A 23,457-nucleotide genomic window follows, 5' to 3' on the forward strand; every position below is an offset into this window, starting at 1 on the left:
TTCTAGGGGCTCTGAGACAGTTTTCCTGGATCACAAGGGACCCTCCAAAACTGTGGGGTATTCACCGGAGAAAACTGCACAGACATGAACCTAAGCCGATAGAAAGCCTTTATTAGGCAGCCAGCAACTGCACTGGGTGTTTGGGATCCCTGTGTAGCACTGAGCCTTTCTCAGAATGCGTTTTTAAGCATAAAAACCATGTCCCTGGTTGACACGGCAGTTAACAAGAACAGTCAGCTAGAAGCAAAACTACAGAAGCCGTAGAGCCAGGTTAGTACATCCAGAGACATTCCCAGAACTATGGACTTTGAGGGTTAGGTCTCTGTTTTAGTGTTGACAGGTGGTGCTGTCTGTGCTGATGTGCACAGCCTGAACGACTTCCATCATGGAGTCAGTGGTGCTAAGGTCTGGGACCTGTCACACCTTCTTGTGTTTTTTAAAATGGTTTTAAACCCTTTCCTTGCGTGGTCTAGTTCTTTCCCTTTGTTTTTGAGACCTGAGTCAGCTTGAGCTTCCATCAGTGTTACTCTACTGAACCCAGTTTTTTTGTCCTGGATGGCACCTGTCATTTCATTCAGCCCTTTATGCTTTCTTGGGCATCACTCAGGACCTTACTTTTGTTCATCTTTATCAGCCAGTGAAACTTGGTTGCGGGTGTTTGTTTATGGTACAGGGTCTGGTTTGGCTGTTTTATGATGCTTGGAATTGAATGAGCCTATTCTCATCTTTATGGTTTGAATCCAGGATCTCACATGTTCCTGTGATTTGTCCTCATTTCTTTTTTCTTATTTTGCAGAGACAGAGCCCAGGCTAGCCTAGAATGCATGCACTCCTGCCTCAGTTCCTGGGTACTGGGATTACAAACATGCCAGTGTACCCAGCTTGTCAGAATCTTCAAAAGTAGGCACAGGATGTCTGGGGTGATTGAAGAAGAGGGGCTCTGGCTTGCTGATTAGTTGATGAAAGCAATGAGTGATAACATTTCAGCTATAAATGAGCTCTTAAAATGTAATATCTTCTAACAAATAATTGGAACAAAGACAACAATATGGGTTTTTTATCCTTTTGTCTTAAAAATACAATTTCTGGATCCCTTTAGATGGACGCTCCACCTCTCTCTCCCTTCCCACACATTAAGCAGCAGCCGGGCTCCCCACGCCGCATCTCCCAGCAGCATGCCATTTACGTCTCTCCTCACAAGAACGGATCAGGCCTCACCCCCAGGAGTGCCCTGCTGTACAAGTTCAATGGCAGCCCTTCAAAGGTACAGTGCGTACAAACTGTGTGAGAGCATCTCTTGTACATACTTGTTCAATGCTGGATTCCAAGTTAGAATTTTCAATAACTATGAAAACGTTGGATTTCAGTAACTTTGCCTTTTAAAACTAGAGCTCAGTTGCCAGCCAGCAGCCATTCATCTTTCTGTTACAACGTTACCACCAGTGAGTTATAAACCACTAACTGTACTGTGCTCGTATGACCAGAAGCACTGTTGTTACTGTGCATGGTGGGACGCGCCTGCAATGCCAGCACGCAGCTCTTGAGTTACTTGAACAGTCTCAGAAGTGGGGGTAATGGAGGGTGCTAAGACCTATTGTTGGGGGGTAGGAAGTATTTTTAGAAACGTAGTTAACAATGTCCAACAGTGTGTAGGAGCTCTGCAGTGGTGTGGAATCTGAAATGGCATCAGGCCCATCAGACAGAAGTGGGGCTTTTCAGGATTCTGGAGAGCCAGGCTCTCTGCTTCTCTAGCAAGGCTGGGAAGTGGGTGGGAAACAGGATTTGTGATCACCAGTGCCTCTTTGATGTATCCTTCAATCCTGCATACTTAATATCCCAAGTCAGAAAGTCTTTAAGTAGTTAGCTGGAGATTTTCGGAGAGCACTGTCAGTATCGTGAGGAAGAGTGGATGCTGCGGGTACTGTGACTGGAACAGCAGACGGATCTGCATTCTAACAGTACCAAGGCAGGAAGATTTTGAGTTCAGGTCCAACCTGGACTACACAGAAAGACACTGTCTCCCAGAAAGAGCAGTGTTTGCTGTGGCAGGTGTACCTCACTGGTAAAAAGCTTTCGAAGCATCAGCCAGTCCTTGGATTTGATCCTCTTACCGCAGAAAGAGAGGAAGGAAATGAGCTTCACATTCAGTTGAGGTAGCTCAGTCTATTGCTTCTCATGTGCATTTCAGGGAGGTGCTGCTGTTTTAGGGTGTTTGTTTGGTATTGATTGGTTTTGAGACAGACTTTCTCTATGTAGCCCTGGCTGTCCTGTTACTTCGTAGACCAGGCTGGCCTCAAACTCATAGAAATCTGCCTGCCTCTGCCTCCCCAGGGCTGGCCTGTTCCACCACTGCCTGGCTTTGTTTTTTGTTTACTAAGTTTTACTTTATTATTTTATGTGAGTGTTTTGCCTGCATATATACGTCTGTGCACCACTTGTGTGCTTGGTGCTTTGGGAGACTAGAAGGTGTCACAGTAGATGTCCGAGCTGCCCTCAGACTTCCAAGGAGTATGAGCTCATGCTTGTGTGAAATTTGCTAACTTTAATGGGTGGCTTTGAACATTAAGTATATTGGATGGATTATATCCAGGTGAAAAGTTAGCAGGGACCTCTGCTGTTGTCTGTTTATGGAGAGGCTGGCTTCATCTTTACCCAGTGTATTGAGGGCGACGTGTCAGAGAGGCTTTTCAGTATTTCTAAGACTACACAGCAGCATCTTAAGTTTCTAGAAGCCACAGTTTTATGTGAGTGTCAGTGCAGCAGCAGTCCTTAACTCCTCAGTCTCCTGTCTGCGTCCGTGTTTGCTGAGGTCTTACTATGCTTACCAAGAAAAATTGATCAAGATGAGACTTGACCCATAGAGGTGTTTAAAAGATATTAGACCGTCTGAAATCCAAGGCAGTGATTCCTGAATCACAGTTAGATTCACCCGCAGATCGCAGAGCACTAGCCCTGTCCTACAGACCTGTGGGATCACAGAGCACTTGCAGGCAGGTCCAGGTAGAACATTCACTCTAAACAATGGGATGCAGTTTCAGGAACCACCTCTCCTGAGCCCTATAATGTCAGCATTGCCTGGGGTGACTCAGAGATGGAGTCACTCCCAGGCAATCTGTAAGCATTATTGTGTTAAACCAGGCATAGGAATGTACAGTCTGAGGCAGCCAGACTTCCAGTAGTTCAAGGCCAGCCTGGGCTATAGAATGAGACACTGTCATAGAGAAAAGAAGGGGACCAATAAGTTGGTTCATCAAGTTAATGTCCTCCCACCAAGCCTGATGACCTGACTTACATCCCTGAGACCTTTGAGAGATCTACATGTGTACTACATACGTATATGCTCTCACAACAGAAACAAACACAAAAAGAAAAAATATATATATATACATTTGTGTGTGTTATCTCTATATATTTTTGGTTACACACACACACACCCCTCTGCTATTTCAGTGGACCTACATTCAATTCCCAACAACTAATCAGTGGCTCATAACCGTCTCTAATGGCAGTCTCGGGATTTGACATTCTCTTCTGGCCTCTGTGGGCACCAGGCATCACACAGTATACATACAAACATGCAAACAAATCATTCATACACATTAATAGATGAAGAGAGTTAACAAACTTGGGTTGCAGCTGGCAGAGTGAAAGCACTTGCTGGTACTGGCTGGTTTGCATCACCTTGACACAAGCTAAAGTCATCAGAGAGGAAGGAGCCTCAGTTGAGGAAATTCCTCTGTGAGAACCAGCTGTAAGGCATTTTCTCAACTAGTGATCAGTTGTGGAGGGCCCAGCCCATTGTGGGTGGGGCCATCCCTGAGCTGGTGTAATCCTTTTCTATAAGAAAACGGGCTGAGCAGGCCATCAAGCAGCTCCAGCCTCCAGGATTCTGCCCTGTTTGCAATCCTGTCTTGACTTTCTTCAATGATGAACAGTGATCTGAAAGTTTAAGCTGAATAAGCCCTTTCCTCCCTAACTTGTTTTTTGGTCATGGTGTTTTGTTGAGGCAGTAGAGACCCTAAGACAGTCCTGATGACCTGAACTCCATCTCAGGAACCCACACTGGAGAGGGAGAAACCAACTCCCAAAAGTTGTTTTCTGACCTCTGTACACATGCCACAACAGGAATGTACCCCCCCCCCCCACACACACACACACACACACACACACACGTGAATTGGTAGGCTCAGCCACAAACTGACTCAGAAAGTGAGTTACGGTAAATAAACCTTGTGAATTTTTCTTTGGAACATGAATTACTCAGTGCCTCTGTTACTTGTGGTCTGGTGGCTACATTTTGAGTACTAGTGTCAAAAGAAACGTCTTCTTTTAAAACCACTCAAAAAGCCATCTCTGTAAGTTGGTTCAGATGCAAAAGATAACCTCTATACCAGTGCTTAGTTTGGGGTATAAGATAGGAAGGAGAGAATAGAGTTAGCTTAGTTCTTTACCCCAAGTTTCTCCTTTCTCCTGCCTTTTACACATGCCCTCTTGTTTTTCTAGAGTTTGAAAGATATCAACAACATGATAAGGCAAGGTGAGCAGAAAACCAAGAAGCGAGTGATACCCATCAGTGGAGATGCAGACTCGCCTGCCAAACGTCTCTGCCAAGAGAATGATGATGTCTTACTTAAACGCCTACAGGATGTTGTCAGTGAGAGAGCAAATCACTAATGTTTCCCTTTGTCGGATTGAAGCACTTTTGGATTGTTCTGGAGAAAATTGGGGGCTCCATCCTTCACATTTTTTTTATCACTGGGTTATACAAAAACTTGCTCCTTTTTATATAAAAAGTAAGCTCCTTTTTAAAAGCATTTATTCACCCTGTATATCTGACAGAAATATATTTTGAGGTAGATTAGTAAAGAATGTTTTAAGTGCCTTCATAAATAGTAATAAGAATTTTTTTTTTTTTTTTTTTTTTTTTTTTTTAGTATTTGTTCCTAGGTTTGATTTTTAGGGTGAATTAAGGAGAAACTATTTTAAACTGTCTTTTCAAAATGATCAAATGTCTCCTGTGCATTTTAATAGTTGGTCAGTGAGTCTCTGAGATACTTGTTCTGTCTGCTTGAGTTGAAGGTTGGGTTAGCTCCCACAATATGAGCGCTCACTGTACCAGCCTGCCTTGAGCCTGCACCTCAGGTGCCACCAGCCTGTGGGACGTCTGTGCCATCTTCTTCCTCTCACTGAGTACAAGTGGCTGTACCTTTCAGCTGATCTTTCGACCTTGTAAAAGGGATGCTCATTTATAAAACTACGATTTTCATGATATTGACTTAATTATTATATGTGATTGTATTCAGTCATGTAGTTCTCAAAATAAACTTTTTTAATCTAGGAGAATAAAATTCAGATAAATGAGAAATGAAATTTCCTTAGGGAAGTAGCATTATGACGATATCGTTCATTCATTTGTGTTGGGCTCAGTGGGACGTGCCCTCAATTCCAGCACACAGTAGGGCTGCTGGGAATGTCAGGCCAGTGTGCATGCACAGCAAGACCCTGACTCAAAAGGTTAAGGTATTCATTTCATTGTTTATTTAATTTCCTGAAAATATTTGAAGCTTTCACATTAAAATCACTTCATGCCTTGTAAGTGAAATGTTTCCACGAAAGAGCTGCTTTTCTTTTCTGTTTTGTGTCACCCTTTCCTCCAGAAATCATGGTTTCTCATGTGTTTCCCCTGCGGATCTTCCCGCCCTGGAGGTTAGCCTTCCAAAGAATCAAGTCGCCAGTGTTCACCTTTTCTTCTGTGTGTCTAGCATCGGAAAGGATGTGAATAAGCCATTTAAATTAATAGTAAATGATGTATCAGTATAAATATTTTTGCTGCAAACCTTATTTTTTAAAATATAAAGTGTTGGCTTGGTCTAGCTTGTTATGTCTGACATACCCAGCGCTAATTTAAATTAGTCTTAAGACTTGGCTGCCAATTGATGATGAATGGTAACCAAAGTTTTATTTTTAAATTAAAAAAAAAAGGTTTGGGTTATGTTTTGCTTTTCTGAAATTGTATTCTTGTGTTTTGTGTAGTATCTACACATGTTGTAATAAGCCAAATGACCGTCTGTCTGAGTTCTTGTACATACTTCTGTGTGGCTGTAACTGCTGTATCACCTTCATTATTAATGTACAAAATATAAATTAGATTTATTCAGTGACTATGTTAAAAAACTTAAGACATGAATTTACCAATTTTCAGGACTTTGTATTAATGTATATAAAATAGTTAATAAAAATTAGAATTCTAAAAACTTAAACTATTGTACTTTTTACTGTATAACTAGAAGCAAAAGTGCAACTATCTAAAATACGTGGCTTGGGCTGGAGAGATGGCTCAGCTGTTAGACTCACTGGCTGCTCTTGCAAAATACCACGTTGAACAGCTTATAACAGCCTATAAACAGTTCCAAGGGATCCAAAACCTTCTGCTAGCCTTCAGTGGAACCTACATGCATTTCTGCACACGCATACACATGGTGATGATTTAAATGCGAATGCCCTGCCATACACATACACTTACATGGTTCAGTAGTCGGTCTCTAGTTGGTAGGACAGTTAGGAAGAATTAGAGGCTTTGTTGGAGGGACTGTGTCACTGGGGGAGGGCTTTGAGGTTTCATAAAATTCATGCTGCCTGAAAAGTCCAGGTTTACGTCTTTCCTTACGGGAATTGAGCTCAGTAAAATACGGCAGACTCCTTTTGTCTTCAAGGCTTCCTCTTCTCAACCTTGGGGATCCTAGACCCCTCACCCAATACCTGCAGAATGTCACACAGCCTTGGCTATATTACAAGATAAGAACCCATTCAGCTAGCACCTGAGATTCCTGGAATGCCTCCTTGTGCTAAGGAGGTATCTCAGTACTTCCAGCCTTCAGCTAATGACCTTTGCCCACCCTGGATATTCTACCTCTGTGATCTGTCTCCCTGAAGCTGGCCCCAGTGTGTCACTATTAGTTATTACCATTAGTACTCATAGGGCCTTTGGCCACACCCACTCCCGACTCAGCTTCCCACCCCAGTCTGTAAGCCCTGCTCCATTTGCCCTCATGGACCAATGTCTGCCAATGATCTCCAGGGGTAGGGAGGGTCACATCAGCTGTTCCAAGTCTGCTCTCTGCCTCTTGATTGCAGTTTGAGGCACAGGTCTCAGCTGTTCCTGCCATCATGCCTTCTACTAGACACCATGGACTCTCACCCTCTGGAACTGTATGGTGTAGTACATGCTTTTAATGATCAGGACATGAAGGGGGTATGGTTCAATTGATAAAGTTCCTGTCTAGCATGCATGAAGCCCTAGGTCTCACAGTCAGTACAACATAGAACTGGGCATGGTGGTTGTTGTGACATCACTTGCTCCCAGGTGAAGGCGGGCTTCTGAACCAGTGTATCCTGGGAATGCTTTGGCTGTTTCCATGGTAACGGATGTGCCAGGTTCCTATCACCTGTGGGTGGTGCCATCGCTGGGTGTAGGAGCTGTCTTAATGCCAATAGTGGTACACCTCTGTAATCTAGGCATTTGGGAGGTGGAGGGAGAAGGTTGTCGTCTTAGGGTTTCTATTCCTGCACAAAAACATCATGACCAAGAAGCAAGTTGGGGAGGAAAGGGTTTTTCAGCTTACTCTTCCACACTGCTGTGCATCACCAAAGGAAGTCAGGCAGGAACCTAGAGGCAGGAGCTGATGCAGACGCCATGGAGGGTGCCCCTTACTGGATTGCTTAGCCTGCTTTATTATAGAACATAGGCCAACCCATCAGGGATGGCACCACCCACAGTGGGCTGCACCACTGGACTGTCTCACTCACCAGGTTCCAATAGTGACCTGGAGACTTAATGAATTGCAAGGCCTTCTACGCAGGCTTGTTCCCAACTAGCCTGTTATCTTAATTACCCTGTTTATTACATGGCCCATCGCTTCAGCACCTGTTACATCCTCTGTGTCTGGCTACAGATTCTCCCGCACTTGATTCTTTCCAGAGTTCCTATCTCTGCCACAGCCTCTCCTGCCCTGTTAGAGAACATCAGCATAGAGAGGAATGTTTACAAAACACAGAGACCAGATGCTTCATAAAAATAAATACCCAAGTCCTTCTCTGCTGGCACCTAAATCGATATTTGAATAATCCAAAGGCAACCTTTGCTCAGGGTACAAGAAGGTTATCACAACAGGCCTGGGCCCGCCCTCATCCGTCACTCACTAATTAAGAAAACACTCCATAGCCTTGCCTGCAGCCTGATCTTAATAAGGCATGTTCTATTGAGTTTCCCTCCTCTCAGATGACTTCAGCTTGTATGCGTTGATATAAAACTATCCAACACAGAGGGTCAGGAAATTCAAGGTCATTTCCATAATAAGTTCAAATAGGAGGCCAGCCTGAGCTACATGAGACCTTGTCTCAAAAAAAAAAAAAAAAAAAAAAGAGCAACAGGTTTAAATGTTCACCAACATATGGATGGATTTTTAAGAATGATGTATGCACAAATGGTATTTTATTTAGACATAAAAAATGTTAAGATTCCCCCCCCCTAAAAAATCATGAACCTACTGTTAAACATTCTATATAGCTGATTAAAGCAAACAAGCTACAAACTTCAGGACTGTGGAGAGTTGATACAATACAGGTCCACAGTCAAATTATCTTGGGCTATCTCAGCCCCCTGAATAACAATTTTCTAGCCCACTCTGTTTGTTCGAGTATCATTGTTACTATTAGGCAAATCTTTTGGAAATGTACAACCAGGGCTCTAGCTGCCCCTAACCCAAAAGCTAGGAAGGTCATCACATAACATCTGAGGCTGCAGTACACAGATCTGTGTAATCTGCCTACCTACTATTTCCAACAATGTATTTAACTATTTATTAATAATTTTCTTCGTTCTGTTACTATAAAAACTTGAACTATTGCCATATTGGCACATGGTCTTTGGGACAGTCGAGTGTTCCAGGCCGTGAACTCCAGAATAAAGTATCTTTTTTTTTTCCTTTACGGTGAAAGGTACGGTCTTGCATAGGCAAGAAGAAAGAAATCACAGGGCTGGAGAGATTGCTCAGTGGTTAGAATGTTGACTGCTCTTCCAGAGATCCTGAGTTAAATTCCCAGCAACCACATGGTGGCTCACAACCATCTGTAATGAGATCTGATGTCCTCTTCTGGTGTGTCTGAAGACACTGACAGTGTACTTAAATAGATAATATAAATCTTTTAAAAGAAAGAAAGAAATTACATCATATGCAGGAAAACAAGTCAGAAGTAGAGATGGCTGTGCAAAGCTGAACAAGTTTTGCTACTTGTTTTCTTTCATGCAGAATCTAGATGTTTTTGACATAGAAACACATAGTATGAGCGTAGTGTGCACACACCATAGCTGAGTCTCAAATGATATACTAAAAGAACTCAGACACCAGGGCTATGTTATACATGCACATATTTATGCTAATATCTAGAAAAGGCAAGACTATATAGTAACGAGGCAGACCAACAGTTGGCCAAGTATGTGGCTTCCTCCAGAGGCTCTGCAGGTGGATCAGGTTAACTAATTGTAGCAACAACAAGTTTCCTAGCTGTTGTTGCTCAGACTAACCAGCAAATCTATGCTGGAAAAAGCCAAACTGATGTGATTAAACTTGCATTTAGGAGCTTATACAGTATTTAGAATGTAACTTATGATTAAATCCTAGCAAAGAGTTTGTTTTGTTTGTTTGGCTCTCCTGGAACTTGCTTTGTAGACCAGGCTTGGCCTCGAACTCATGTATATCCAGCTGTCTCTGCCTCCAAGAGTGCTAGGACTAAAGATGTGCACCAGCCCACTAGGCTCTCCACAGCCTGGCCACACAATGTCTTAAAAGTAATAGTTATATTACTTATCTTAAGTCACAGGGAACAAAAATCAAAGCTAATTAGGTGCAGGTTTCAGGGCACTTGGTTCGTTTGAGACCCTGGACCTGTCACCTCTGAACTTGATTTCTTCATCTGTTACATGGATATGATAGCATCTGGGGTCTTTGTCCAGAACAAGGTCTTCCCTACTAGAATGAGACCTGGTCTTTGTCTAAAGAAGTTAAAGGTAACCTGACCGACTCAGTTGTGAGTCCAGGAATGGAGGTCATCCGCCTTGTTGAAGAAGGCATCAGATCCTATTACAGATGGTTGTGAGCCATCATGTGGTTACTGGGAATTGAACTCAGGTCCTCTGAAAGAGCAGGCAGTGTTCTTAGTCACTGAACCATCGCTCCAGCCCTTCTTTGGCTTCATCTCTCACTGCTTCCTCCTCTACACTTTCTATTTCTCAGCTCCAGATCTGCTTCTGCATAGGGGAAATTGCTTCCTTCTTTCAGAATGCCTTTCTAGACCAGACGGGTATGTCACCTTTCACAAGACCTGTCCTGACCATCCAACCCAACAGGTGACCCCCTCTTTCCTCCCGTTCTCCTGGCCTGCTCTATCATTTTTCACAATTCCAGCTTTTTGACATATTAGACAAGTCTCCTATTGTTAGTTACACCACTGCTCACTGCTGGCCTTCCCAGCAGAATGTGAATTTCAGGAAGCAGAGATTTTCTTCTATATAGTTTATTGACGTGTTCTAGCTGTCCAGAGCAGTGCCAGGCAAATTCTAAGTATCCATTAAACACTCATATTTGATGGATGGATGAAAATGTATTAATAACCACGTAAACTTAACCCTAGAATAAGCATCCAAGGGAATTCTTATGAGGATTAAAAATTATAGACACTAAGGCAAAAATTAAATGTCTGACTCAGCTGTTATGTTTGTCTGTCTGCCCCTCCTCTCTCTCTCTCTCTCTCTCTCTCTCTCTCTCTCTCTCTCTGAGTTCATCCTGAATGATGGGTAAGTACTCTACTCACTGAGGTATACCCAAGCCCTAACTACATAATATTTGTGTGTATGTTCATGCTGTTGTTCTGGGTTACACAATAGGTGCTTTTAGCAGGTCAATTTCCAAATACCCAAACCTCTTATCTAAACTAGGAGTTATCTGAAAGAACCATTGCCTAAGCAATTTTCAGCTATAGGAGACTTTCTGTCACTGTGCCCTCAAGTTATTTTGGCTAAGGGATTATCCGTCTTGCTGATTTTCTCAAAGAGCCAACTTCTAGTTTTGTTGATTCTTTTGTATGGTTCTCTTTGCTTCTACTAGGTTGATTTCAACCCTGAGTTTGATTTCTTCCTGGTGTTTATTCCTCTTGGGTGTGTTTGCTTCTTTTTGTCCTAGAGCTTTAAGATGTGCTGTTAAGCTGTTAGTGTATGCTCTCTCCATTTCTTTTTTAATGGAGGCACTTAGAACTATGAGTTTTCCCTTTAGCATTGCTTTCATTGTGTCCCATAAGTTTTGGTATGTCATGCCTTCATTTTTGTTAGATTCTAGGAAGTCTTTCCTTCCTCCCTGACCAAGTTATTGTTGAGTAGAGAGTTGTTCAGGTTCCATGTATATGTGGGCTTTCTGCTATTTTTGTTGTTATTGAAGACCAGCCTTAGTCTGTAGTACATAGAATTAACTCAGTCTTCTTGTATCTGTTGAGGCTTGTTTTATGTCTGATTAAGTGGTCAATTTTGAATAAGGTACCATGAGGTGCTGAGAAGAAGGTATAGTATAATCTTTTGTTGGTGGTGAAATGTTTACAAATATCTGTTAAATCCATTTGATTCATAACTTCTGTTAGTTTTATCGTGTCTCTGTTTAGTTTCTGTTTCCATGATCTGTCCATTGATAAGAGTGGAGTGTTGAAGTCTCCCACTATTATTGTGTGAGGTGCAATGTGTGGTACATCTTGGTGGATTATGTAATATCTTTTCTCATCTTTTTTTTTGATAACTTTTGGTTGAAAGTCTATTTTATTAGATATTAGAATTGCTACTTTTTTCTTGGGACCATTTGCTTGGAAAAAAATTTCCAGCCTTTTACTTTGAGGTAGTGTCTGTCTTTGTTATTGGAGTGTGTTTCCTGTATGCAGCAAAACACTGGCTCCTGAGTACTTGTCTGGTCTGTCAGCCTATGTCTTTTTACTGAGGAATTGAATCCATTGATACTGAGAGATATTAAGCACAAATGATTGTTGCTTTCTGTTATTTTTGTTGTTAGAGGTGGAATTATGTTTGTGTGGTTCTCTTTATTTGTGTTTGTTATAAGGATATTAATTTTTTGCTTTTTCTTGGGTATAGATTCCCTCCTGGTTTACCAGATATGTCTTGGGACTAAGCTATGCAACATCTTTGTGAATCCTTATGAAGAACAACTCCATAAATCTCAGCAATCCATAAATATTACTATTTACAAAATAAATAAACTCCATAAATATCACTCTTTACACGAGGCTACTTCAAAGCCTAGGTTCCATCACTTCAAAACTCATTCGAGTTACAATGGCTCTGCTGAAATTCTGCTACATGTACATGTGTGTGCAGGTGTGTATGTCCCTGTGCATGTTCCTATGCACATGGAATGGCCAGAGGATTACATGTAGGGTCCTGTTCTATCACTCTTTGTTTTATTCCTGTTTTCTAAGACTAGTTCTCACTATGTAGCTCTGGCTAGCCTGGTACTTGCTAGGTAGACTAAGCTGGTCTCAAGCTCACAGAGATGCCCCTGCCTCATGAGTGCTGGAATTAAGGATGTGTACCATGATACAAGTCAGGGTCTATTACTGAAGTTGAAGGAGAAAGTCCCTCTCCCTGTTCTTTCCCTGTGCTAGAGTTCCAGATGTGCTGAGGCCCACGCAGGTTTTCCTGGCTGCTCAGCAAGCATTCTTACCCCTTGAGCTCTGTGTGGTTGCTGTTGAGACAGGGGCTCACTATGTTGATCAGGCTATCCTAAATTCAAGATCCTCCTGCCTTGCTCTGCCTTCTTAAGAGCTGGGATTTATTTTTATTTGTTTATTTCAAGAATTTGGAGTTGGCTGTAAAATTTGCATAGATGGAAAAAGCATCTCCAGGAAGCCATGTTTAGTGAAGGACGAAGAGGAAGTAAAACAGTAAGCCAAGAAGGGTGATGATGTTTGGCTGTGGGAAGGTGGAGAAATCACCAACCTCCTGCAGCCAGGACCAACCAAACTGCACAGTTCACCTGCTGTTCTAGTCAGAGGTCTTGAACCAATTTCTTGGAATAGGGAGGACTTTGGGGCAATGAGTCTTAATAATGGGCTGATGTTTTGCCTTGCTACTTCTAATCCTGGGGAGATTAACTTCAGAAGAGGAAGCTTGGGCAGTGGTTCCCTCAGTGTAGGTAGGGCTTCTTTGTTTTGACAGTCAGTGCTTTCCTCAGCGGTGGGATGACTAAGTGGAACCTGGTCATCAGGACTGTAAGTAGAGCTGAGCCCTTCTGTAGGGTCTTAGAACCAAACACAAATTGCTATGTTTGCACAAGTGTCTCTAATAAGTAAGTCATCTTACTGGGCCAAGTTGAGCATGCAAATACAGTTGATTCAAGATCAAACCCCGTTTGTATCACTTTTAATTGCCTAATGCTATGGGGAAAGATTTTCCCACAAGTCTTTTAAGCGTGAGTCAGATCAGCCGTAGTGGATTTAAAATACACTTCTTTTAGTCTCTTGTTTCAGTTTTATAAGTCTTGACAACTGTGGGGTGTTTTCACCAAATACCCTATTGACATGTGGGATATGTTTTTTTTTTTGAGCCTGACTTCCTGTCCACATGCAACCCTTCCCTACACTTCCTGTTTGAGTCTGTAGGAACTGTATATGTTGGGTTAACTAAGAGAATGTGATTTTAAGATAAAACCCCAATTTAAAAAGAAGAGGGGCTAGAGATCAGCTGGCAAATTGCCTGCCCACTTTGCATGAAGCTAGGGTGTAATCTCTGACACCATGGAAATCAGTATGGGGGTACACACTGTAACCTCAAACCTCGGGGGGAGGGGAGTAGAAGTATTACAAGTTCAGTGTCATCTTTAGCTAAGTGGTGAATGTGAGACTAGCCTAGAATATAAGAAACCCTATGCTGGGCTGGAGAGATGGCTCAGTGGTTAGGACCACTGACTGCTCTTCCAGAGGTCCTGAGTTCAATTCCCAGTGACCACATGGTGGCTCACAACCATCTGTAATGGGATCTGATGCCCTCTTCTGAGGACAATGGCAGTGTGCTCATATACATAAAAGAAAGAAAGAAAGAAAGAAAGAAACCCTACGTAAACAACAAAAACAAAAAACAAGTGTTAGACCTCACAGTTACCAAGCTTGAGGAGCTAAATCTGATCACTTGGGCCTTTGGGGTAGGAGAGTCCTGTCTCCCACAAGTTGTCTTCTGTTCTCTACACATGCACCATGGCATACACACACACACACACACACACACACACACACACAGACAGACAAGTTTTCATTAAAATTATACAGCGGATCCATGTAACGGATCCAACAGTATGCCTTTGATCCTAGGCAGAGGCAGAAAGATCTCTGGGAGTTCAAGGCCAACCTGGTCTTACCCAGTTAGTTCCAGGACATAGTGAGACACTTTCTGAAAAACGAAACGAAAGTTTAAAAAAACAACCAGTATATGAAATAGTGTGGTGGGTGGATCAGGCATGTAATTGTAGCACTTTGGAGGCTGGTAGAAGAAGATCCTGAATCGAGGTCCGTTGAGGCTATAGAGTGAGGCTCTTTCTTTCTTTCTTTTTTTTAAATTTATTTATTATATATAAGCACACTATAACTGTCTTCAAACATACCAAAAGAGGGCATCAGATCTCATGACAGATGGTTGTGAGCCACCATATGGTTGCTGGGATTTGAACTCAGGACCTCTGGAAGAGCAGTCAGTGCTCTTAACCACTGAGCCATTTCTCCAGCCCCGAGGCTCTTTCAATAAATAAATAATAAGGGCGGACAAGTGAGATGCCCAATCTTGGCTCGGCAGCTTGACTGCTTTTGTAATTCTGTCGATTAGATTATTTGAAACAGGAAGACCCATCCTAAATCAGGGCCGAACTTCTGCTGCCAACCAAATAAAAAGTGTGGACGACGGTTAAGAGCTTTGTGCCTGCTTGCCCCGCTAGCGTGTTCATCTGTGCTGGTCAAGCAGCTTTCCTTTTGCAGAAAAGCCAACTTCTCTGGGATTCTAGTGTAGACAGAGGGCCAGCAGCTCTCCAAGACTCCTCCAGGTCTCCAGAGCCAGGCTGGGAATGCTATGACAATGCTCCTGACCAAACACTGACCACATTCTTGGCCTTTTCCAGAGTCTCACAGCCATTGTTGGACTACAGGAACTACACCCTGTAAGCCAGTCTCTAGTAAATTCTTTTTAAGCACATGCACATAAATATTCTAACATTTCTGTTCCTTTAGAGAGGACTGAGTAATGCAACAAGTAATTTATTAGGAGCGTCCAGTCTCTGTCATTTCTTAGCTCTCTCTCTTGGCTTCCACACTTTACTTTTCTACATCTGAATTTTGTTAAATGAGTATTTTTAAAGCACAGTTTGTTTGCTAAAAATACTTTGGTTCATCAGAGGTCTACTTTTCTCCGACCCTTCCCCTTCGGTGCTGGTATCGAACCTCGGTGCTCTTAGCTTGTATTTTATACCTGAGCATCACTTACAGCTGCCGAGCTCACCACTAAGGGTCTAATTTGTACTGCTTGATGTTAGAATACCTAGATGTGTATGTGTCTTGGTTTCTGAAAAGGTGTTGTAAATTAGTGGTCGCTGTACTAGTATAATGCGTGGATAAGGATTTATGGGGAGGTTTAGGTTCTGTCCCAAAAAAAGGCCGGCCATTTGGACACTGACTAGTAATTAGTAATAAAAGTCCTGTCTGTTTGGAAAAAAGTTTGGTACCTTAGGGCGGTCCCCTCCCAACCAACTGTGGAGTTGTGAAATGTAAAAGGACAGTCTGACAAACAATTGGCAATTATTTCAGGGGCTTCCAGTTAGGCCAGTCCCTGGTCCATTGTTTTCTGCTCAGGATGGGGCTGACAGCTTCGTCGCCTTTTAGGGTTTGAACAAGTTTACAGCTTGCAGTGTTTGAAACCCGGCAAAACGTATTTGTTTCGAGGAAGATAACTGCAGTTCACCAGAAGACCCTTTTAATCTGGAGTGTGGTGGAACCTTCATTAGCCTCAGATGCCCTCTTCCCCTCGGCCCAGTCCTCACTAAAGTCTCCGCCCTTAACCACAACCGCAAATTTCGCTTCTCTAATAACTCCGCCCTTTCAGAGAAGCACAAGGGCGGAGTTGAGGGCGAGCGCGTAGTCATTGCGCTTGCGCAATGCCAGGCGCTAGCGCCCCAGGGAGGCCACGCTCCCAGGGCTGATGTCCAGCGCGCCTGCGCAGTAGGCGGGAAGGCTGATAAAACTGAATGGACTCGCCTTCGGGGCCGCAGTGTCTGTGCGGCTGCGCGCGAGCGGGGTGCCGCGGTACTTGACTTCACCGTGCCGGGTGTCGGAGGTAGCCATGCGGAGAGCAGACTTGGAGCAGCCTTCTAAGCGGCCCCGCTGCGATGGCAGCCCAGGGACGCCAAGGAGCACCCCTCCTGCAGCAGCGAACGAGTCTGAAGACCCCGATTACCAAAGCAGCGACCTCCGAAACTGGGATCCGGAGGACGTGTGTTCCTTCTTAAAGAAGCACGGTTTCCGAGAGAAAAAAATGCTGGACATCTTCAGAGGTAATGGGGCCGAGGCACGAGGGACGGCGGCCAAGGGACCGAGTGGGGAGAGCCCACGCGGGAGGCATCCTAAGGGGGAGGCTCGCCGAGAGGAGGTCTCTGGAGGAAGCGGCTGGCTGGCGGGAACCCGAACCTGGGGAGACGAACAGACGGGGTGGGCACAGGTGTAGTACAAACCCATAAACTCGCTCTTGGGGCGGCGAACCTAGGAGAGGCCCGGGAGGTTTGCATCTTCTGGTGGACGAGTCTCTTCGGGAACTTGTCATTTCTTCTCCTGACAGGGGCGATCCACGCCCTTCTTAGACTTTACCCCAGACCTCGGGCTGTGGCTTGCGGTCTTTCAAGTTCACCCGACTTGGGAGACCCTTCTGTGCTTAACCGCAGCCCCCGGAACACTTGGCCCCATGAGAGATTTGGGGCACTTTTAAGTTTAACTCTTAAGCTGGTCCCGGAATTTGGGGTTTTCCTAAAAGGGGAGAGAAGGTGGTTAGTTTCCGGATTCTTCCTGACTACCATAATATCCTCGTAGGGTTCAGTATGTGCTGATTGTATTTGCACAGTGCTACTGAGCGAATTTCTCTTCCAAAATAAGAACAAGTTATTCGGTTGACCACTGAACCCCAACATTTCACAACTTGGCTACTCAAAGGGAGGCTCTAGGCTAAGAATTTTAAGTGACTCTTCTGGTTCTTGATCATGCATCCGTCAACACTTTGAATCTGCTCAACTCTTTTTTTTTTTTTTTTTTTTTTTTTTTTTTTTTTTTGCAGTGGAGGTGACGCTTAACCCCCTGCATGATTCCCAGAGGTGTTCGCTTGGAAAGTGGCCCCTCAGCGGTTGTGATTTTCAAGTTCAGTGAAGTTAACTTCTTGTGAGGTGGAGCCCCATGTGTCTAACTGAAGGATTGAGGGTGAAGTTTAAGGGTCAGGACATTAAGATAGCCTAAATATAGGAACTCACATTTTGCTTTTTCTCTGCCCCTCTTCTCCTGCTACAGAAAAGTAACATTAGTGGGATTGGGGGTGGCGGGTTAAAACATGGCCTGTCTTATGTAGCCCTGGCTTTCCTGGAATTCCATCTGTAGACCAGCCTAGCCTCAAACTCAGAGATGCACCTGCCTCTGACTCCTGAGTACTGGGATTAAAGGTGTGTGGCACCACACCTGGCAAGATTTTATTTTAATTTTACATTGAGTGTTTTTGCCTTCCTGTGTACATGTGCACCAGGTATGTACCTGGTGTCTTTGAGGAGGCCAGAAGTGGGTGTTAACTCCCTGAAACTGGAATTACAGACGGTTGTAAGCTGTCATAGGGGTGCTGAGAACCGAATCTGGGCCCTCTGCAAGAGCAGTGAGTGACTGCATTATCTTTCCTGGCTTTATTTTTACTTTAAATTATCTTTTTATGAGGATGCTGGTAGGGGGTATGCACATGAGTATAGTGTCTGTCAAAGCTGTAAGAGAGCATCCAGCGCTCTGTGGCTGGAGTTCCAGGCAGTGGTGGATGGCCTAACGCTGGTGCTGAGGGCTGACCTCACTCCTCCACAAGAACAGTATGTGCTCTTCACTGATAAGCCATCTCTCCAGCCCCAGATGATGTTTTGATATCCAAACATGTTAAGTAACTTTCCAAAGTCACATTATTTGACCAAAAAAATGCAGAGTTGGATTTTTTTAAAGGTTAAGTCTTTGGATTCCAGAATTCATTCCAGTTATTTCTTAAATGGTGTTCTCGCTAAAACTTACTTGGGAAGCTGAGGCAAGACAAGAAAGGCTTCAGGTTCCAGTCTCAGATCTTCAGCCGTGCCAGGCTAGATAATGAGGGCCTTATCAAAAAGCAAAACACCATTAGAGAACATAGTCAAAAGTAGAAAATCAACTAAAACAAGGGGGAAAAATCTATCCAATAGAAAATGAGTAAAATAATAAAAAACTACTCAGTGTTTAAAAAAATGTTAGTAGATGAACTATGTATAACCAGTAACATTGATAGACGTTAGGTCAGCTATGGACTGTTTGGCAGTGCTTTTTAACTTACAGTAAACAGTTATGGCTAACATGTATTATGTGTATACTTTGTATGAAGTCCTGCTCTACACATTTTATAAGCTTTTGGGGAATGGGTAGACTTTTTATGTGCATGTATACATGGAGGATCATACCCAGCGCTTTGTGTGGACTGTACCACTAAGTCACACACCCCAATCAGTCAGTTACCATGCAGGCATGAAGACTTGTGCTCTGAATTCCACCACCCACACAAAAAGTTGGGTGTAGTGGTGAATACTTAAAATCCCAGAGGTGAGGGGGCAGAAAAAAAGAAAGTTCCTGAGGTTTGCTGGCCAAGCACTATATCTGAAATATATTCATAAACTCATATGGGTACACATAGACATACACATAAATAAAAAGTGAGTAAATCTTAGAGAAATACTAGGCAGAGGAGGAAGGAAGGAAGACCCCTGACATTGACCTTAAACTTCCAACAAGATGCACGGACATGAAGATGCACCCCACACAAGTGGGCATATGTATAACACGTATATACCGTAGAATACAAAGTATCCATTAAGAAAGATACAGACTTTTATCACTGAGAACTACATTCAGGATATTGGGTGGGAAAAATTGGTTATATGACAATCTTTCATATATGAATTTATATCATGGCATAGAGATCCATCTGTATCTCATAATGTTAACAGTAGGTATCAGTTTGAACTTGGTACTTATTTGGACTTTTTACATAGGGTAAACTGTCTTTCATGATACAAAAGTACCATTTTCACTTCAACTTTTAGTTTTCAGAAGAACACAGCCTCGTTTTTTTCTTGTTCCTTTGAAAAAGAAGGGTTTTGTTTATGTGAAAATAGAGTCCAGAGTTGTAGAATCTGAATTCCAGAACTAGAATTAACTGTTTGGAAAGAAAAAAAGTCCATGTATGTATATGTGATTCTTTCAAAACCCAAAGAATTGTTTGCCTTCAAAGCAAACAATTGTCTTGTTTTAGAAACAATGCTCTGGGTATCCTTTTTCCAGTTTTAAGTGGATGGTTCTAAGAATAGTTGATTTAAATGTCCGTCTCTAATCCAGCTGCCAGCCCTGACTTTAAAAACAGGAAGGTACTGATCTGGCACAACTCACAAATATAATTAGGTTTCACTTTCTTTTCCATTGCTTGTCTCACAAATTAGTCACCTAATTAAGATTTTTTTCTTACAACTTTATTTTTTAAAAAAGAGAGGTACATGTACAGATTTTTAAGAGCATTTTGGCATAAAACTATACGAATATATTTTTGCCAGTACTTGATTTTTTTTAAAGGTTTGATAGTATACACTGAAATCTTGCTAGTTACCATAAGCATAAAGTACATGTAAAACAAAACGTAACATGGAAATAGTCAAAGTTTTCTTGGTGTGTATGGGAACGATTGTTCCATAATCTGGAGTTTAGATCTCAGGACCTATATAACAAGGTGAGTGTCTCCTGGAAATCTGGTAATCCCATCTGTGAGGTGGGATGTAAGATAGGAAAGGATCACTGGCAATTGCTGGCTTCCAACCTAGCCAAATGCAAGCCCCAGGGTCAGCAAAGAGACCTTGCCTCAGAGTGCCAGGCAAAGAATGGTGGAAGACACTCAGTGCCTTCCGTGTGTCAGTCCTGGTGCACACATACAACACACACACACACACACACACACACACACACAAATTAAATATATATGTTTAATACATTTTAAATGATTTGTGAGTTTCACTTTATAAATATATTATATATAATGTTAAATATGTGTGTGTATTTTAAAGTATGATGCATTTGTGTCCTAGTACCTGAAAAGCATTTGTTCTAAGACCCAAGCACGTAACTAAATCTGATGCTCAAGTTCATTACATAAAATGACATAGTGTCTGCATCTAACATCTGTACTCTCACATCTGTAAACTCTATATCATGTCTACATTACTCAGAATACCACATGAAATGTAAATGTTGTGCTGTATTTTTTACGTTATCTACAATAACAGACAGAAGAAGTGTCAACATGTTCAGTATAGATGCATTTTTTTTCTGAATATTTTCCGTTAATACCATAAATAAGGAACCTGTAGCTAAGGAAGGCTGGCTGTAGGTCACATGGTTCACTGCCTGTAGTAGGGTCTTAATACAAGCTGAGCACATTTGGATAGATTTAAACTGAAAGAAACTGGAAAATATATGCTATAAATATCTTGTTTACTTTTTCCTCTTCCATAGAAAATAAAGTCACTGGCTCATGCCTGCCATTTTTGGATGAGAATCGTCTCGAAAATCTGGGAGTAAGGTAAGGAAAGCAAAGCTCACAGTGAGAGTGAGAACAGAGACCCTTACTCGCCGTTCAGACACAAAGCTCGGGTGCTTTGGTTTTACCCATTCTCCTTTCAGTACTGTGACATGCTTCAAAACAGAGTCCCTTGCTTGCCGTTTCTGCCGTGTGGAGCTTCTGTTTAGTTTCTAAGAGCTTTGCTGACCAGAATTTATCAAGTTTGTAGTGGCCAGCTTTTTACTCTCAGATTCAGATTAATTGACTTATATGCACTAGAAATATATAGGAACGAGCAGGAGAAACATTATCAAGAAAAGTCAAAGTTTCCACCCTGTTTCTTTGTAGGTCTTAAGGCTGTCTTCGGACACTGGGATGTGTCTGTGTGTGTAAACTGTTAAAGACCATAATTGTCCCTTTATAGCTTTGCACACACACATATGTAGATATTTCTGTATGTGGCTGGAGGTTCTGGGGTCTAAGTTAGACTTGCCTTTTTTTTTTTTTTAAAAGATCTTAGCTGAGTACTCAGTGTGTGTGCTTTAAAATGGCCTTTTCTCTCTTTCAGAACTGGCAACAGGTAGTTCAGTGTTTGTGGCGACAGTGAACTAAATAAAAACAAAGGTTCTGAGTTCTGTCAGACCCTGTGGTTTAGAACTTTGAGAATGAAACGCAACTGTGAAAAAATGTCACCAAGAACCTTCGCTGCCTCAGAGGCTGTGGCTTTTACTTTGCCTTTTTCTTTTCTTTTTTTAAAAAAATTTTTAAAATTAGATACTCTGTATTTACATTTGAGATGTTATCCCTTTACCCTGCCCCGCTCCCATGCCCCTCCCCCTCCGTTTGCAGTCACAAAGGTGCCCTCCCTCCTGATCACTTTGCTTTTTTCTAACCTTTGCATCTGTCCGGGTTCTCCAATCACCTTACCTGTGAACGAGAGGACTTCTAACTTGTCTTCTCAAAGACCCCAACACTCTCGATTTGCTTAGCAGATATTCACGGGAGGTATATTTGGTTCTAGGCATTCTTCTGGGAACATGGGGCACATGGGTGAAGAAGAGAGGCAAATTCCAAAAGGAACTGCTGTATATAAATATCTTGTACCCTGCCTTCTGCCTCTGAGATGAAGCCCATGGGGCTCTTTAGCCTGGAATGGAGCCACCCATTGTGTGTTTAAGTTATCTAAAGTTAGATTAAATGAGGACTGGAGATGTGGCTCAGAGGTTAGGAGCACTTCTTGTCCTAGAGGATCCCCAGGTCAATTCCCAGTATCCACACCAAGCTCCTTAGCAACAATTGTAACTTCAGCTCTGGATCTAACCCCCACCTCTGGGCTCCACAGAGGTCATTCATGTGCTGAGACTCACAGGAAGACACATAGTTGAAATTGTCTCAGCTTCAGTGGGAACTAGACACACTTCGCCCCATCAGTTGACATCAGAGACAGGTGGGAAGTAATGGCTCCCCTGACAAACAGGCCCACACGGGGAATTCTGAGGAATGTGGAGTTGAGGTTTCTGTTTTCCTGGTAAGAACCTGCCCCGGGCCATGATTCTAGGACATGGTCAGCACCATTGACATTTTGGGGCCTTCTTTGTGACCTAGCACGTCTTCTGGGAGCAAAGGTAGTTTCTAGGACTGTTGTTTGAGCTCCTGCTTGATTGTTGCTTCTCATCTGCTGTTTCTTTTAATTGGTGCAGATGCTCGAGAGCTGCCCTTGTGCCCCCAGCACTCCTGGAAGTCTTGTTTAGCCAGTATTGATATATTTACTTTTGTTGTTTCTATTTTAGTTCCTTGGAGGAGAGGAAGAAGATGATAGAATGTATCCAAAAGCTGAGTCAGTCACGGAGTGACCTAATGAAGGTGAGAGGAGTGAGTGTAAGAACAGCATTTAAGGAACATAGTCTCAGGAAGGTTCAAGAAATCTGTATGAACGGCGTTAAGGTACATGGTCTCATGAAGGTTCGAGAAATCTGTATGAACAGCGTTCATGAGACATAAGTGAGATTGGGTCGTAAGGTATTGTAATTTAAAACTTTGACTTGATTGTGCTCTCTAACACTCTGAAACTTCCAAGCCCCAATTAAATGCTTTCTTTTATAGTTTGCCTCTGTCGCGGCAATAGAACAGGAATTGGGACAAACCACAGCAGCCAGGTGTAGTGTTTTATACACCCTTAATCCCAGCACTTGGAAGAAGGTAGAACCAGGTAGATCTCTGGATTTGAGGCCAGCCTGGACTCCAGAGTGAGTTCTTGAGCATATGTGAGACCTCAGAACCCACCCTCATAGTGACTCACTTTCTCCAACAAGGCCACACCTACTTCAGTAAGCCACACCTCCTAATTGTGCCAGTCCCTGTGGGCTAAGCATTCAAATACATGAGTCTATGGGGGCCAGTTCTGTTCAAACCACGCCCTGTCTCAAAAAAAAACAAAAAAACAAAACAAAACAAAAAAACCAAACAAACAAAACTTTGATTTATGATACCATTTAGAGAGAGAGAGAGAGAGAGAGAGA

General features: G+C 42.7%; 2 protein-coding genes across 4 annotated transcripts in view; both read left to right on the forward strand.

The window, feature by feature from the left end:
* RBL1 (RB transcriptional corepressor like 1) overlaps window positions 1-4,674 on the forward strand; it is a gene marked incomplete at its 3' end in the record, with an annotated part of 57,138 nt that extends 52,464 nt beyond the window's left edge. The window contains exons 21-22 of the mRNA XM_080924858.1: window positions 1,100-1,264; window positions 4,504-4,674. Of these exons, the coding sequence (XP_080780984.1) occupies window positions 1,100-1,264; window positions 4,504-4,674 (336 nt within the window). The remainder of the gene's footprint in view (window positions 1-1,099; window positions 1,265-4,503) is intronic.
* Window positions 4,675-16,342: 11,668 nt separating this feature from the next.
* The window catches only part of SAMHD1 (SAM and HD domain containing deoxynucleoside triphosphate triphosphohydrolase 1), a 32,310-nt gene continuing 25,195 nt past the window's right edge, over window positions 16,343-23,457 (forward strand). For 2 of the 3 annotated variants that reach the window (XM_080924709.1, XM_080924711.1), the window contains exons 1-3: window positions 16,343-16,637; window positions 20,893-20,959; window positions 22,729-22,801. In XM_080924709.1, coding sequence (XP_080780835.1) covers window positions 16,427-16,637; window positions 20,893-20,959; window positions 22,729-22,801 — 351 coding nt within the window. In that variant the 5' untranslated portion in view covers window positions 16,343-16,426. The remainder of the gene's footprint in view (window positions 16,638-20,892; window positions 20,960-22,728; window positions 22,802-23,457) is intronic. The other variant, XM_080924710.1, reaches the window with a different exon arrangement.

This window comes from Micromys minutus (assembly GCF_963924665.1).
Source record: "Micromys minutus genome assembly, chromosome: 11".
Lineage (NCBI taxonomy): Eukaryota > Metazoa > Chordata > Mammalia > Rodentia > Muridae > Micromys > Micromys minutus.